We start from the raw sequence: 17,620 nt of genomic DNA on the forward strand, positions 1-17,620 counted from the left end.
TCACCGGTTAAATGTGTCATTGCCTGCCTGAGAGCAAAATGAGGAGTGTGACAACAACAACACCTGTGTGCTCCAGTCTGTTTGGCAGCATCCAGGAAGAAGTTGTTCAAGACGCTGAAAGTGTGAGGAACCAGCAGCAGCAGCATCTTCAGCAACATAGCTGCACTCTGGACCAGTGTTTCCAGCTGTACACCAAAGAAGAGCAGGTGAGATCCAGCATTTTCAAATCAACAATATGCTTCATTTTAACTGTGGTTCTCTTTCTGCTGGAAATATGTATGCCATTGTTTGACTGTTTTTTGCCCACTTCTTGCTTTTCTCCATTGACTGAACTTGTGAAATTTGGTGACAGAGACTCTCCACACTTTGCTTTCTAGCCACAAGCTCATATTAAATGGTAAATATAGTCAAGTTATATTGTAAAACAGTGGTCCCCAACCTTTTCTGTACCACGGACCGGTTTAATGTCTGACAATATTTTCACGGCCCAATCTAAAGGTTTAGCTGATAAAAACAAAATAAAATGACAAGAAAAAAACTGTGGTATTTTCTCTATAATAATAATGAACGTAAATCTACTGTGTAGTCATGTGCAACTTTATTAACGGTGTCCGTAACGTCGCACCAACAACAGAACATCACATGAGCAACATCGTTTCTGCCCCAAAACAATGCAACACACTATCGCTATGGTAGCGTTTACACATACCTTCAAAATAAGACACAACACAAAAACAAAGTGCATGAAAATACTCGCTAATCACAGCAGCAGTGAATCAGCCCTGAGCTTGTTTTGCTGCAACGAGACGGTCCCATCTTGGGGTTATGGGAGACAATGATACCCGAAGTGTCTGGTCCGTAATTTGGTTTTGGTTGCCGTCGCTGCAGAAAACCCAGCTTCACACAGATACGATGTCGGAAACGGCAACAGGGTTTTCAGTGCTGTTGTGGCGATCTCGGTTTTGAAGGCTTCATCGCCTCATTAGAAAGCCGGTCACCGCATATTACGCACAGCGGGCTTGGTGCGTGGGAATCGCCCGTGGCGATAAATCCATATTTTAAATACGATTCTTGATACTGCCTGTTAAAGGCAGCTTTCCAATTTTTCAGAGGGTCCAGGTTCCTCTTCTGTCCCTTCATTGGACCATTTCCCCTTCGCAAAGAAACTTTTTAAAGAAGTTAGTTTTTTGCTCATTTTGCTAGCTTGGAATTAAATTTAGCGTGACGTATCATGTGACGTGTGGTGTAGCGGCGTCAAGTGAGACGGATGTAACAGACAGAATCCGGCCACTTTTCAAAATAAAACATCATTTTCGGAAAAAAAAATAAAAATAATGCAATTTTTTTTCTTTCGGTACCAAATGACCCACGGCCCGGTGGTTGGGGACCACTGTTGTAAAACACAATATACTATGCATATGTAAACACGTGTGCAAGAGCTAAACGTAGCATAATGACCCAAAATGCCACAAATTGTCACCAAATTGTACGTGCACTCAACTTCAACCTCTGCAATGATGCAACGCTATTCAACGGCAATTCAAAATTTGTTGTTTTGTTGTTGCTGACAGCAAGCGGACCACGCATAAAAACTAGTTACAAAACCTCGGTCACTGCACGACAGTTCATGCTGGCTTTAGTCTCATTAAATCAACTGTATGTTCTTCTTCTCTTTTCACGCGATTGCCCTTAGCGAGATTTCTCCTTCTTTTAGAAGTAAGAGTTAACCGAGAAAGAAGAAAAAAAGCTCACTGAATGAAGCTTCAATTAATGGAATTAATTATATAAATCAGAATGATAGTGTTTAATTTCTCCAACTGAAAGGGATCATTTAAACACTGAATTTTACCTTGAAATGAAAATAAAAACTATTTGTCGTGTGAACCACAGTTGTATCCCATTTTTCTGTTGTTTTAGTTTTCCTGACCGTTTTTGTACAGATCTCAACATGGAAAAAATAATAAACATGGTAATTCGATCTCCCTCAGTTTAGTCAAATTTTGACTTATTTCGAAGTAAACACTACTTCACCAGCCTTACCTCTAGTTAGAGCATGTAACTCTACCCCAATTGTGCTTTCAACTACTTTCATTATTAACATTCTGAAGGAATTCTAGAATTTTTTACATTTTACGGTCATTACCTGCTTCAATAGGTACAGCCTAATACCACAATCAGACAACCAGACATTAATACAAATTTGTAGTAAAAAGTGCAAATGTTTGACTACTATTGGAATAAACAATTCTTGTAAAATGTTACAGTAGTTTTAAAATATAGCATCACATCTGCATAAACCACAACTTTTCAGGCTGCTGCCTAATATCAGATAATGTTATCATAACTTGGTGAAGCAGCATGTGGTTCATGCTCTCGTATACTCTGTTCCAAGTAACCGTAAACAATTGTATGTTTTCCATCGCAAGACGACTCATGTTTAGTGTGATGTCGGTTTGGCAGCCGCTGTGTTGGTCAGCCGACCTTGCATCCGCTCCGTCGAATGTCCTCTTTCTCGCAACGAATAATTTCAACGTCTTTTCATGGTGCATATGGTTAACAGTTGGATGATGTCCGCTGAGCACAACACGCTTCCCGATGATGAACGTTTAAGGGCAGTATTACCATTAAGTAGTGCATGTTAAGCTTCATTATGCAAAGTGTACAATGCTGGAAGCATCGGCTGCCTTACCATCTGTTGCTGAAATGATATTTCACAGCTCATTAGAGCGTAGCGTTTTTTTTTTTTTTCTTCCCTGTACTGAAAAGTTGAAACTAAAACCCACAAACTCCCAAGGGTATTCAGCTAAAGCAACAGTTACAGGTGGAGCTTCTGCAGCAGATCCACAATAATTATTTTGCGCATTTGTTTTGGCCTTTTAGCTGCGAGTAAAATACAGGTGCACAGCCTGGACAAAATAAATACTTTGCTTATTCTTGAGATGAAAAGAGGACATTTTTTCTTCATTCCTACCCCATATTTTCCTCAACTCAGAAACACGAGGGAGAAAATTTCAAGTAATCTTGTTTACTTTGCGCAAGCGAAAAATCCATTTTACAGGACAAAGTAAGGCGAGAATGTTGCTTTTCCTCCCACACAGCATAGACTGTATTTCCGAGAATGATGTATTATTCAGTAACCAATTTATTACCTGTCTGTTTAGGACATATTTTTGTCCCAACAGCCGCATCCTGCTTGTCACAGTTTGTGGTCTTCAAGCTTTTTTGAGCTGGAGTGTCACATTTCAAGCAAATCGGGCGCCTTTTAATCACTGCTTTTTAGAGTGGATTAGCAAGGTTTAGGTATTTGTAGCGCCCTCTATGAGAGGGATCAAATGCCTTGCGGGGACATTTATTAACAAGTTTTATAATAACTGGATGAAAGTCAACGAGTTACTGGACATTAAATGGTCATCTCCACTCCTGCAGAGACATTTTGTTCAATGCCCTTTTTTCTTACCCTCATGCCTTGTAATGAAATTCATAAATGAGTATATGCAAATTTACTCTGACAGTAGCTATTGAATCCCCACAAGTTTGTTGAGCACATTGAGCTCAACTTGTGTGAGAAATTTCCAGTTAATCCAATTTATACGGTTTGTGGCAAAATTACACAAAAGTAATGCAACACAGTAATGTTATTCTGAAAAGGCAAATTAAGGCCTTCCCCCATTCAAAGTCAGAATTCAAGCAACATTCCGATGCACTTTGCCCTAGTTGCAAGACAGAAATTTCCGATTTCCTCATTTTCTGGAACGTTATCACGGTGGAACTTGTGCAAGTGAAACAATGGAGTCTTCCTCTGATCTATCTCTTATTTGCATTTTAGTTTCTGACAAAACTCTCAAGCCCATACCGTCAGCTCTCGGCATATATCACAGCATTCATTTTCATTCAACAAACGATTCCATCATTCACAATAAGCCAAAGCTCATTTGGATTTTCAGGAAGTGCTTTTGATGTCAGGCTCCCGAGGATTATTACAGCCCGTATAAGAGCTGGCCCCTTCCATCTTCCACTCCAGCTATGCTGCCCTTTTATTATTATTATTTTCTTTCATTATCCACTCACTGTATTACACTAGGCTTTAAAAAACAAAAATGTCAGTTAAAAGCAAAGTTGCCTGAAGGCGTGATGATTATATTCATCATCAGACAAAAAAGTATAGTATACTGTATTAACATAAAATATACTGTATCAATCTACCCATCCATTTTCTATTTCACGTATCCTGTTGAGGGTCAAATAAAGCAAAACACTAAAAGCACGTCTAGTCTACGTAAACCACAACTTATACTGTAGTCATAATGACATCTTGCTGATGATACAGCAGTGCACGCAATTTAAAATAGACTTCACTTATTAAACAGAATTAAGCTTTTAAAATTGATATTTTAAATCCAAAATTATTTCATCCACAGCGTTTTTTTTTGTGTGTTTTGTGCGTGTGTGTTTTTGTTTTTTTGTTTTTTTTGCAATTTATAGTTGGATTGTGAAATAGTTGTCCATGGCGGCCATTTTCTCCAAACACTTTTGAGCCCTTCAAATTTGAGTTGCTCTTCCTTTAAGCACTGTAGCTGTGATTCCTAAATCACAAATGTCAGATTATTGTAAAACATCTTTAATTAAAGGTGAAAGTCTACATAAAAATGTCATTTTGTTTGTTTCATATCAAATCTACTGTGGTGATGTATAAAATGGTAAAAACTCTGTCACTGTCCAAATTGAATTGATTGCAGCTGGCCCCGGATGATGCCTGGAAGTGCCCCCATTGTAAGCAACTGCAGCAAGGCATGGTGAAGATGAGCTTGTGGACGCTGCCTGACATACTTATCCTTCACCTCAAGCGCTTCCGACAGGTATGCAAGATGGAAGTGGCACAGCACACCGGCGTACGTTTCATTACACATCCTTTAAAGCCTCACAAGTCAATGAGCAATCAGTCCCGCTTCTTGCAAAAGTGGAAAAGAAGGTGACTTGCTCAAACCCTTTTAACAGGATAGTGTGAGGAACGGTAATATGAACAATACATTTTAATTCTATACTATGTATATTAAACAGTTATAGGAACTGCTTAGCCCATTTGAACTCTGATGCTATCATAGAATAGAGTCAAATAAATCCTTTTTTAATGTCCACTATGTTATCTACTGGCTGTATTGTCATCGAATGCCTTGTGTGAACAGCAAGCCCCTTTTGCTTTTGACGCATTCATTTCAAGCTGGTTGTCAAGGCTTCAAGGTTCTTACCGTGGGCAAGATAAGGAAACCTTGCCAAAAGAGTCCTAGCGAGCCAACTAAACCCATGTAGTCAACATGTTTAGTTGATGTGAAAATTGTATAATTACTTGCAAAGCCATTCATGAAAAACAAAACAGGAACACATAAACGGTATTAAAACAACATTTCCCTGTGCAATGTATAATCTTTTTAGAGTAAAATTTACTATACAAAATTTACTGTGTTACTGTATGTAAAATTGTACTATAACTATTAAGGCGGAAAAGTAATTAACTGTTTTTAAATATTTATTTAGAAGGAAAAAAAATATTTTGATAAGTTCCCTATAAGTAGTTAAAGCAATCATCAACAGCTTAAGTTAAGTTGAGAAATGTGTCCTTGCAGTTTATATCATAAATTATTTATTATTCTCCTATATAATATCATCTACAAATTGTAGCTTTTTTTAGTACAGTGTCAACATTACCATGTTGGAAAGCGGAAGTAAACCCAATAATTGAATAGAAATGTATACATTCGGTACACTTGCACAAACTAATGAACTGCCTCCAAAATTGTGTTTCCATTCAAATAAAATCTCAGTCAGAGAGGCGAACATTTAATGTACAGCTGTGCCAAAATAAGATATCAAAGGTCTTTTTGCCACCAGGTAGGCGAGCGCAGGAACAAGCTTTCATCACTGGTGCATTTCCCGCTGACTGCCTTGGACATGGCCCCCCATGTTGTTAAGAGGACCCAGAGTATGCGCAACCTGAACAGTGGGCCGTGGCCCACATCCTGGCCAAAGTCCTCGGGCCAGCACCACCCACCTGCAGACATGACCCTTCCTCACGAATACTTGTATGACCTCTACGCCGTGTGCAATCATCATGGAGGAATGCACGGGGGACACTACACTGGTTTGTATGCTTGTATAACGCTACACACATCACTGGGACCAAACATCATTTCAGGTCACGACCACCCAGAATTTAATATCTTCAAAACATCATAAAAGCTCTTATAAGAATAAGCCTTTTTTTTTTATTGCACATAAATCTGCCTGACATCGCCGTATGATATCAATGGAAGGTAATCCTATGCTTTTTCATGGGGCAGAAAATTCGATGAGAAAAGTAGTGGGCTTAAAATCGAACCCTGTGGAACCACATTAGACTGGAATACAGCGGAAAACTCTAATAAAAAAAATTAATAATAATCAAAACTCTAGTACAAATAGGCCTTGATGAGATGACCTCTAGTGTATACTGGTAAGTATCCATAAAATTATTATTTTTTCTTTTTATGTTTTAATTTGTAGTATTAACAGTTGTGTAACATTTTTGTTAACAACTTTTACAAGACATAAACCATAAAATAAATAAACTGTTAATTGTAGTCCATTGTAGTCCAAAGTTCAGTCACTTCCTTGCCATTGTTTCTGAGCAAGTCTGTTTGAATACAGCAGCGCCACCCTCTCTATGCACATCCTTTGTCAGTTGTTTTGAAGTATAAGCCTAATCAATTTCCATGGTGTACTTGTATTCAACAGTGAATATTTTACTTTTTTTTTGTTTTGTTTTTGCATAATTGGCTTTTCCTCGGGTGCAGAAATTGTTTAAAAGGTCGTAATGAGAACGATTTAAAGGCACATGTCGAAGGGAACACAATCTGACATGCCTGTTTCGCTTCAAAAGTGATGTTCTTCTGCATCATTTTGACATTAATGGTTTGATGCATATCCTCCACAGTCATGATAATGCTACTTCAGATTGAGAGGTTGTATTTAATTTTTTTTTTTTTTACATGGCGTACAAGTGTGACTGAATAAGGAACACTAGATGGCTTAGTAAAAAATTCACCAATTTTATGTGACGTGTTTTCTATTCAAGTACTGCATTTACTTGAAGTCAGCTCCAGCTGAGGCCAACTTTTTGCACGCAGACATTTTCATGTCGGGTGTATTTGTCTCCAGCCTATTGCCGCAACTCTGTGGACGGTGTGTGGTACAGCTACGATGACAGCAGTGTGGATCTGGTCCCAGAGGAGGAAATCTGCACCAGAGGGGCCTATATTCTCTTCTACCAAAGACGGAACATCATTCCACCGTGGTCGGCCAGCAGCTCCCTCAGAGGTGCAGTATGTTTCCCATTCCCATATTCATTCAACATTATAAAAATGCACAAATTGAGGAGCGTATGAAGGTTACGTGAGGAAATATCAACATTAACAGGGATGTGATTTTTCCGCTAATTCGCGGAATTCCGCTTTTTTTATCTCCCTCCCAAAAAAATATATATATATTTATTTTTTTTTAGTAGTTCATTGTGTATGCACATGACTCCGACAGATAACATCTTCATAACAGCTCCTCCCCTAGAGTCTTCAAGTTAGCGTTTTCATTTTGGCACTTTGACCTTGTGGATTAAATTTCATTTATAATAATCTCAATTTCTAATAAACTCGTGATTTATGCAGTAAATTTACCATCACTAATTACAGGGATGTGATTTTTCCGCTAATTCGCGGAATTCCGCTTTTTATATCTCCCCCCCCTCCCAAAAAAAAAAAATCCGATTTTTTTTATTTTATTTTTATTTATTTATTTTTTTTAGTAGTTCATTGTGTATGCACATGACTCCGACAGATAACATATTCTGCTATAACAAAGACATTTGTGGTATGCTCTAATATGAGTTACTTTTCATTTGGTCATGATACAATTATTTGTTCATGAAATTTGAACTCTTCAACATTATTTATGTGTTAACTTAGTAATCACATTAGTTAGATATGATGATATTCTCAGTGATAGTTTTTAAAAGCAAAGACAGTCCAATGTTTTTGAATGTGACTGATTTTGAGTTGACTAAAACTGCCATTTTATATGGGATAGTTCAATATACATTGAAAATTTATGCTGTTGTTTTGTCTATTTCTTTGTCATGTGAGTGCATTGAAAGTACTTAAAAACACGGAAAACCCATGAGCTCCGGGGGGCTTTGCCCCCCATGTCCCCCCACCAGGGCACTGCCCTGGACCTAGCTGGGTGCCAGCGGCCCCCAGACCCCCGGCTAAATTTTCAGATAATTTCACTTTGGTCAAATCACATCCCTGCATTAAGGATGGTAAATAAAACACATTTACAATAAATGAGAAAAATAACAACTGTGACAAATTTTAAAAGATTATGAGACAAGGTGGATTTTACCTTACTGATGATATAGTGCAATAATAATCCTCCAGTCTAGAGATTGAGTGGATAGTCATGTAATAAATAAATAAATTAAATTAAATTCATAAAAACACACACGCATGTCCGATTTATTAAAGACTAAATTGCCCAAAGTTGTGAAAGGAAGAGACAGAAAGGTTGTGGTTGTTTTTTGTTGCTTTCTATGAGACGTTTGTAGTGATTTTCACACAAATACTGTACCTTGATATAATGCGGCTCAGGTTAGAAAAGCAACCCTGGCAGCAGTCCTGTTGTTGGGTATTGTATGAATTCTTCAGTGGCTGGATGAATCAAAAATGTGTGAAGAGTCCAATATTAAACAATTTCAAGTCATGTCACTGATGAAGCAGCACGGATCGTTTGCACCTGAACAGTTGACCCGACTCAACTTTGCTTTGCATTTTAACCGTGTTAAATTCGAATTGACCTCAATTGTTTTTGAATATACAAATTAAGAATGCCTCACTGCAATCTGCACTTGAGTAAATAAATAAACGGCGCTTGGGGCAATGCTGTGACATTGTTGCCTTCTAGCAATCTCAACTTGAATTTTCTTGCCGAAATAGTCCAGCATTTGAAAAAGGCGAAGCGTCTGAATGTGAAAACTAGCAATTCACCTTTGCTCAGCCACGTATAAGGAGTGGACATGAAAGCTCAGTCATTATTTCTCAATTTGAAGTTGTCACCGGTGTATTCTAGCTTCGCTGTTTGAGTTGCTAAGATACTGGTGCCTTCTTGTGCGTCAAAGCAAATCAAAGCTGCCACATCCCAAAAAAGACACCTGAACTCCTACAGGGCTTTGTAAAGTTCGATACAAACAAAATGCTGAAAAACAAATACTGTGTTACATTGAAATTACCACTAAATACAAACATGAGTTCTAATCCTTTTACCCAAATCATTTGCAATCACATCTGGTGGTAAAGCTTAAAGGCATCAGTTGGAACAAGACAGTTTAGGAAACAACAATGGAGGACGGCGAGGTTCAACTGCATTAACTTCTCGGCATGCGGCTTTTGGCCACACGAAGGAGTCACAATTTATTAGAGCTGCAGGAATTGGTGCCCCTGCAGAAAGGTAGAGCTATCATTTCTACCCTGCTGAATTAAACACATGGCGATATTGAAATCCATGTCGTTGTCCTCAGTACCACTTAGTCACCATTTTCTCCGTGGATACAATTTAACTGCTACGGGCTGTTTCAAAAGTCCAGCAGTGGTTTTACAAAAGATCCATTTGAAAGCCAAACTTTAAACCCCGAGTTTTGCCCTTTGGCCAGAAGATAACCAGCAAGTCTGCTTTGCGCGGTGCACAAGAAGAGGCGAGATTTCCTGGCCGGAAAGAACTTCCCAGTGCTGGAGTGAACTCCCTACTCACCTGACCTGGCTCTTTCTGATTTCTATTCCGCCCCGAGCCACACACACACACACACACATCAAACGGGTCATTAAGCAGACCTGAAGTTTTGAAGACTTGGATGACGACAGAGCTGCGAAGATCCTGTGCACTTTTTTGAGATTTGTTCTTCAAATATGAAGTGCATTATAAATCAAATCTATTATTATTGAAAGAGTCCTTCCAGAGAACGAATTATTATTGGACTGCAGGGGTCTTAGGGGAAACGTGTAGTTTGGATTTCAACAATCTTTTGTGACACCTGTTCTGGAACCTTTCTGACACACCTCATACATTTCTTATAAGTGAAAGTGGAATAGCCAAGCACTGTTGTGGAATGGCAAGACTGAAGCCACACAGTGCATGAATATTGGATGCACACGACATGGAGCTTTGTTTGAGTCTTACTGTAAAGGTCATCCACATTTCCTGTATAGTGAATAATTTGGTCTGAAATAAATTGAGGGAAATACTGTTCTGGCATTTGTGCGTTCACTTAGATTGGGATCAAATCAGAAAAAGACAAATGTTTTTTCATGCTGTATATACAGTCCCGTGGATCATGACTAGATGTATCAATGTGTGGCAAACTGTTGTTAAACTTTAAGCTCCTCCTCACTTTTCTAAAGTACGATTCCAAGTGCAAAATGTTCCAGCAAGTGTTTTACATAATGAATTGTGGCCCCCCTCAGGCTCTACAAGTTCTTCGGTGTCAGACCACTGGTTAATCCGCCTGACAGGAGAAAGCAAGCGAGGCAGCCTGGTGTCGCGCTTCTCCACCACCTGCCCGTCTTCCGTGCCCGACTCCCCCGATTCTCCCGTCTTCCTGGAAAATGCTTCGAAAGAGGAAGGAGGTGAGAGCGCAAGGTGTCAATCAGGCGGGGGGGGGGGGGGGGGGGCTTGTTTACTCATCGGGGTTTGTGTCTCCGGTGAGGCTTCTGCTCGGATCAACGATTAAATGTTTAGCGATTTGTGCTCTGGGTTGCAGCTTCTCTTTAAACTCCAGTTTTGCGGATGCCATGTTTACTTTGGATGTGTAGTGTGTTGTTGTGGTAAATAATTATTATTTTCAAGATGTAGACCATAACTTTCTTCGTGCATTAATATTCAAGTGATGAGTCATGCCCAGTAAGTCTGGCATGGTGTCTCTAAAGGACATTTCAATGAGCATTTGTAACTGTAATTACATAAAGCTTTCTAACCTTTAACAAAAGGCTGTGATGTAACTTTTTTTTTTTTCAAAATAACTAATATATAATCAACGTTAACACTATGCAATTGCTTTGAATTTTGGTTTTAGCTTGTTTAGGAATTTCAAAGTGACCCTATGTCTGTAGGCAGCCCTCAGAGGAAACAGCCCTGGTCTAATCTTCCCGCCCGTTAACCGGTTATTTTCCACTGTAACGCAGTTTCTAGTTGAGAGTCAAGATTTCACTCCTTCTCGAATTGCTCTATGTTTTTTACAGAATAGCGGCTAGCTCCCAAGCTGCTAGCCCATCCAGGGGTCTACAACCTACGACTCTAGGACCACATGTGGCTCTTTAATCCCTCTATGGATCTCTAAAAAATAAAAATAAAAATATGGTAGAAATTAATAATTTTTTAACATGTTTATTTTAATTTTTTTGATAACATATTCTTTAAATTAATTGATTTAGATTTTAAAAAAAAAAAAAAAAAGAAGAAGAATTAAATATTCAAAAAATCACAAATCCAAATTTTTAAAAAAGGAAAAAAAAGACTAAGGGTACGTAGATGAATTTTTTTTTTTTCTCCCAGAAAAAAAAGAATAAAAAATTTAAATTACCTAAAGATGTCCAAAAAGTGACCATAAAATGTCCATAAAGGAGGAGGATAAGCAGAAAATGACTAAGAGATTGACAAAAATGTCAGATAATTTAAAAAAAAAAAAAAAGAAAATAATTGCCAAAAAATTCCGAAAATCTATATTTTTTTAAACAGAAAAGAAAACGTTTGTCATAAAATGTGCACAAAATTGCCCCACTTTTTTTTAACTCAGAAAATTTATGGCAAAAAAGGCACAAAAAAATCCAAAACAGGAATACAAAAGGCAGAAAAAAATGAATCTCAACTTATTGGGTGCTGCATATTTAAGTTCATTAGACTAAATTTGTTTTGTTTGTTATTTATTAGGCCTAAAATGGCTCATACAGTAAAGGTTGCTGACTCCTGCTGCAGGCTAGCAGCAAAACACTAGCGGAAACAACCATCCAATGTTGATTGGAACCAAACAAGCAAACTCCTGTTCGACATGTGCTAGATATGTCAACCCTGTGGACTCGCCCACTCACACATGCCGGACTGACTAATAAACACCGCCGCCACTATTTGGCCACGGAACTGCAGCTGCAACTAATGCGAACCACTGTATGTCAATGAAATCTTGAATTTGTGGTGCTTATACTAAAGTCTTGTCCTCTCTGTTGTCACTTTCAAGGGGGCTTTGATAGCAGGCCTTTTGTGAGGGGACTGCAAGGGCGGAGTGTCAGCATGAGGGCACCCAACAAGACCAAGGACACCCTCAACAAGGTGCTACCCCTGCGGTGGTCGCTTGGTTCCAGAGACCGACGAAAACCCGACCCGATGCCTCCGGACGTTCGCGATCCCGCCCCAGTCGAGCTGGTCCAGTATTTGGAGTCCGGTCGACGGCCTCGCTGCACCAAGGATCCGATAGAGTCGATAATGAACGAACCGCGAAGCTCCAGGGGTGCGAATGGTGGCCGGGCGGTCAGATCCTCCAGTGCGGGGAGGATCAGTTGCGTGGGGAAAACAGGAGATGAATCCAGACAAGTGCCAGAGGGCCAGAGGAGGCCATCAGATCAAACGTCCAGTTTGAGACGCAGAAAAGAGAGTCCGCCGAGAGAGGAAGGCCGTAGTAACACTCTTACCAGGAAAAAAGACTCCAAGAGGCAGAGCTCCTCCAAAGCCCAGACGGAAATGAGGCCAGCATCCAGTTCTGGTTTTCAAAGCAGCTCGAGCGCCTCAAGCATTCTCGGTGGCACTCTCAGAAGACAGAAAGACGACCAGACGGACGGAGAACGCCGCGTTGCAAACGAAGGAAGCGCCAAGACCAAGAGCCACGAAGGACTGCTGTCTTTCCTGAAAGGTAATTTCATGAGGAGAGACAAAGACTCCGGGAGATCCAAGGAGGGCACGGACGAGTACGGCGGAAGGAGAACTCTGTCCAGGCCGTCGTTGTCCAACGGAGCCGCCGGAGGCGAGCAGAGGAAGTCTCACGGCAAAGAACTGTCAAACGGGCAAGCGGGCCGGAACTCGTCCGAGATCAAGCGCTCACAGAGTTCATCCAGCCTCCCGGTCCGGACGGATGCCAGCGCACGTAGGACGGCGTCGCTGCATCGCAACGGCGCGTCGGCGCACATCCGAAGCCCGACCGGCGACAAAACGTCTTACGGGAGCCTGCCCAGGCCTCGCTTTAGCACCACGTCTCTGGGACGCAAAAAGAACGTTCCGGAGTCCAGCTTCTGACAAGGACGGCGTGAAGGACCGTCCGTCCGCCTGTCAAGTCAAAGCAATAGAGCACAATTATCAACTCAATTGAAGCACATGAAGCTTCGACGCTTGGATACAAAGAGCGGAATGACTTATTGTGACCTCTCTGCACTAGCAAGACTTGAAATAAGTGCCTGAGCAACTTCTATGCAGTTTAGACTGTGTGTAGATATTTTATATTTTGAGCACTGGAAGCACAGCACACTGATAACACATTGACCTACCTAACACGTTTGTGTCTTCTAATTTTAGTCCCCGTCATCCTTTTTACTTTATTCTTGTAATTTGCTAACAATCACGACACACTGATTGTGTTTAATGGAGAGAATGTACAATGGCTCGAATGCTGCTAATTGATCTCAGCCATTTAACTGGTAAGTTCATCGAATGCTTTAATTCTCAAGTAGTGATGACTTAAATTAAGGAGGACTATTTTAGCGGTTGTTAATGTCTTCAGAGGCAGCATATTTTTTTCTTAATCATGCATCCTTTTTTGTCTACTTTTAAACAGTAATACGTCATGGTTTGTCTAATGGCACCTCACTCTATACAGTGGAACCAAAAATGATGACAAGTAATCCATTCTGGGACAATTTGTTCTGATTTCAAAACTATTCCTCACATGGGAAATAATCAAAACAGAAATTGTTCCAGAGGTGTAAAGCGTGATTTTTAAAGGCAATAATTGTAACTGTCCAGGCAATATTTTAAAATGTTTTTTGTCACAATTTATCAAACTTCCCAGAGCCTTTATTTTTATTTTATTTTTTAGACAATGAAATTCATCCAACCACACTGCTTGTATGGACACATAATAACAAACACAAATACACAAAATCTCTTGCTAACACACATTTTCAGAAAAAGCCAGATAACTCTCTAATTTCCTTAATTTCATACTAAATGTATGGGAAAGCACTCCAGAGCTCAAACTACAATTTCCCAAACAAGGTTACCGCTGGCACTAACGTAAACTGTATTGACCTTTCACCTTTCACACGTAGCACTTAGCGGCTAGCGCATGCGGCTAATGTTAGCTGTCAACTCTCCTTCAGTTGAAGTCTCTCACCGTGTCCTTCTTGGCGCTGCCCGAACATCTTTGAAGTATTCGTCTCTAAATAGCGAGTCTTGTTTCCATTGTGATAAAAGCATTTTAGCAATGACGAGCATTCGCCAGCAACTAATGACCAGCTGCGTAGACTGAATGACATTGATTGCTTTTGCTTCCGCTTCATTGAACCGCTGATTAGACATTCGTGTCTGCCGGGTGTCCGCCTCACATGTCAAAGCTTGACGTTCACTCGCGCCCCATTTAGCTCACCTTCCAACTAACGACAGATCTGGCCTTGGGTTCCATCTGTGAATCATCAACTTAGAAAATTTTTCATGAACCACTCTTCTTCTTAGTCATCGACATCACGTCACCAAAGGGGAATTATGTATTTTATTCTTATATTTTTATTTGTTTGGGGCCAGCATGGTAGACTTGTGATTAGCACATCTCGTAGTTCTGATGTTTTGCTGTTGAATCCAAGCAAATGAACTTCCTTTTGTGGCTTAGTCTAAATTGTCCACTGTTGTGATTGTGTGAGTGGGAATGTTTGTTTGGTGGGACTTTTTTGATCCTCCTACAGTTGTAAATTGGAATTCACGTTTAAGCCAAGGCAGGAATGCACAACAGCTCTACCAACAACAACAAAAAGTTGAAAGAGGAAAAAAAAAAGTGTAGCATTAGAAATGAAATAACATTACAAGGGTAGTCATAATTTTCTGTGAAAAATTTTTAAAGGTTAAAAAAAAAAAAGAGTAACATATGAAAAAAGAATAAGGTCCATAAGTCATATAAGTTGTATGAGAAAAATGTTGATTTGATTTTTTTTATTAATTGATTTTAGTTTATTTTACCATCAATGTGCAAGACATTTATTTCCCTAAAATAAAAGAATTTTTTTTTACTCATGGGACTAAAATGGTGATCAATTTGACCACTCAAAAGTATGAAACGGTTCTGTTAATGTGTGAATTTTACATTCGCTCGTTAACCTTTTTGTTGTTCTTGTTTTTTCCCACTTAAGTGCAGCCCTCATGACAGATGAATTGTGCAAGACAGATTTAATGAAAGCGCTTAATGACAGTGCAGTTATTCTCTTTATATCTGCCATGAATGGATGATTCACTGACTTTCTCCATCTATTCCCATTACCGTCCTTCACCATAATAACAGTCTTTGTTTTGTACATGGACATTCATTTAAACTCCTTAGATGGCACCGACATATGAAGGCCAAGATAAAACATCATTCGGTCCCTCCGTATGTTGGCATCCGCCGAAGCACTCAAATCGATCTAATGGCAATTTTTCAAGTGTCTTGACTGCTGTGCATCTGTGGCGCTGCCTGCAAACTGTATTGACCGTGACCAATCAAATTCCATTAATGTTAGCAGGAGTCATTTTCGCCCCAACTGTAAAGTGCTTTTGAGTTGATCTTGTTTAAATCACTTTTTTTTTTTTCTTCATATACTTTCAAACAGGCGAGGGTAGCAGCTTGTCCATCTGTGTCATTGCACTTTATTTTATTTATAGTTAAAAGAGCAAAATAGACTCTATTTAATACACAAATACGTTGTTCGAACCAATTGTTTTGCTTTGACCGGTGAGCAATAATTTGATACGAGAGCTGTTAAAAAAAAAAAGGCAACTTGCAACAAACAGTAAGTAAACACTGTACTTTCATCAATTTTTTTTATTTATTCTGTCAGAATTATGAAAAAAAAAAAAATTTCCTCAAGCAACCTTCATTTTTGGTGATTTCTTGACCCCCCTCAATTAAATCCTCAAAATTCTTATGAATTCCCATCAAAAGTTGACTTTGAAACACGTTCCCCACATCCTCCAGTTAGTTTCACGAGCACTTGTTTTGTAACCCAAACATTAACATTTATTATGCAAGATTTCTACATTCAATTCACACAATTCTACTTTATGTGTGCGGGAGCTATGGAATGAAATGTGGATGTGTTTTCTCAAATGTAAGGCTGACTAGCCTGCTGTACAGAACAGAGCTCTTTTATAAACGCTCAGATATGTCCTTGACTTTGTGAGAATCACTTTGAGTTGTATAACTTTATTTTTTCAATACCACGAATAAAAGAAGAATATGTTTATTTCTATTATGTTCGTCTTTTATTTAGCCCATTCAACACAAAAACTGGGGCGCTTTGTAAATATACTTTAACCAACGGATAAGCGGCGTCCTCCTGGAAATAATACTCGTACAAAAATTAAGTCCAGAACTCCAAATAACACCAACTGGCCGGCATATTGTGCAGAGCTGTCGTTTCAAGTAGGTCTCCTGCTATTTTTTTGTGAATGCACGTTCCTCTCTTGTGTTGTCTCATCACTGGGACTTTCCAAATAAACTGCTTTTTCCTCGCTCATTTTGCTAGCTTGTGTATTTAGCTATGCTACGCGACGGAGATAATTAGCATCTTGAGATTCATCAAGAGTCCGTCATAGACAGTTGAAAGATAGAGACTCCGGTATCTTTTCAAAATAAAATATTTGATTTTTTTTTTTTTTTTACGTTGGATAATAAATAAACCAGACGTACAATGTGAAAATGAATGCACACCACACTTTTCAGATGTATATTTGCTTTTTACTTTTAACGACACAGTGACAAAAATTACAAGCTCAAAACAGGAAAACATATCACAACTGTTGCATGTATCTCAAGTATAAAGCTTGTGTCAGGGAAGGCTTTCTTGCACAGTTTTGAAGCCAAGAATCAATTTAACTGCGTCTCGTAACGAGCCTTTCTTTCTTTTCCTCTTTCTCAGACCTTGAATTGTGCACTGTGGGAGCTAAAAATCCAGATTTTCCAAAACAATAGAAAAACAAATAGAATTCCATCCAACTGTGCCTGTGTGTGGACATCTCCACAGGCGAACCACATAAGAGTGACCATATGAATCAGTCATCCATTTGAAGAAAACGCAAAGCTCAAATCAGTCTCCTTTTTCAGAAATGGCTAAACCAAATCAAGTCTTAATGATACGCCAACAAATGAACATCTTTGGACAATAGCCAAGAGGACTTTCCTGCAACATCAAACCTATGGCTTACCAAAACCGCCAAAATTCTAAATAAATGACCAAATAAATAAATGACAAAAATGAAAATAAAAACGGATGTAAAAAAAATATCATTTAAATATTAAATCCCCAAAAATAAATATAAATGG

At 39.1% G+C, this 17,620-nt stretch overlaps 1 protein-coding gene across 1 annotated transcript in view; it reads left to right on the top strand.

The window, feature by feature from the left end:
• The window catches only part of usp43a (ubiquitin specific peptidase 43a), a 63,900-nt gene extending 47,353 nt beyond the window's left edge, over window positions 1-16,547 (top strand). Inside the window, exons 11-16 of the mRNA XM_077570866.1 lie at window positions 77-206; window positions 4,737-4,856; window positions 5,887-6,136; window positions 7,192-7,350; window positions 10,539-10,700; window positions 12,305-16,547. Coding sequence (XP_077426992.1) covers window positions 77-206; window positions 4,737-4,856; window positions 5,887-6,136; window positions 7,192-7,350; window positions 10,539-10,700; window positions 12,305-13,353 — 1,870 coding nt within the window. The 3' untranslated portion in view covers window positions 13,354-16,547. The remainder of the gene's footprint in view (window positions 1-76; window positions 207-4,736; window positions 4,857-5,886; window positions 6,137-7,191; window positions 7,351-10,538; window positions 10,701-12,304) is intronic.
• The last annotated feature ends 1,073 nt before the right edge of the window (window positions 16,548-17,620 follow it).

This window comes from Vanacampus margaritifer, chromosome 7 (assembly GCF_051991255.1).
Source record: "Vanacampus margaritifer isolate UIUO_Vmar chromosome 7, RoL_Vmar_1.0, whole genome shotgun sequence".
Classification (NCBI taxonomy): Eukaryota; Metazoa; Chordata; class Actinopteri; order Syngnathiformes; family Syngnathidae; genus Vanacampus; species Vanacampus margaritifer.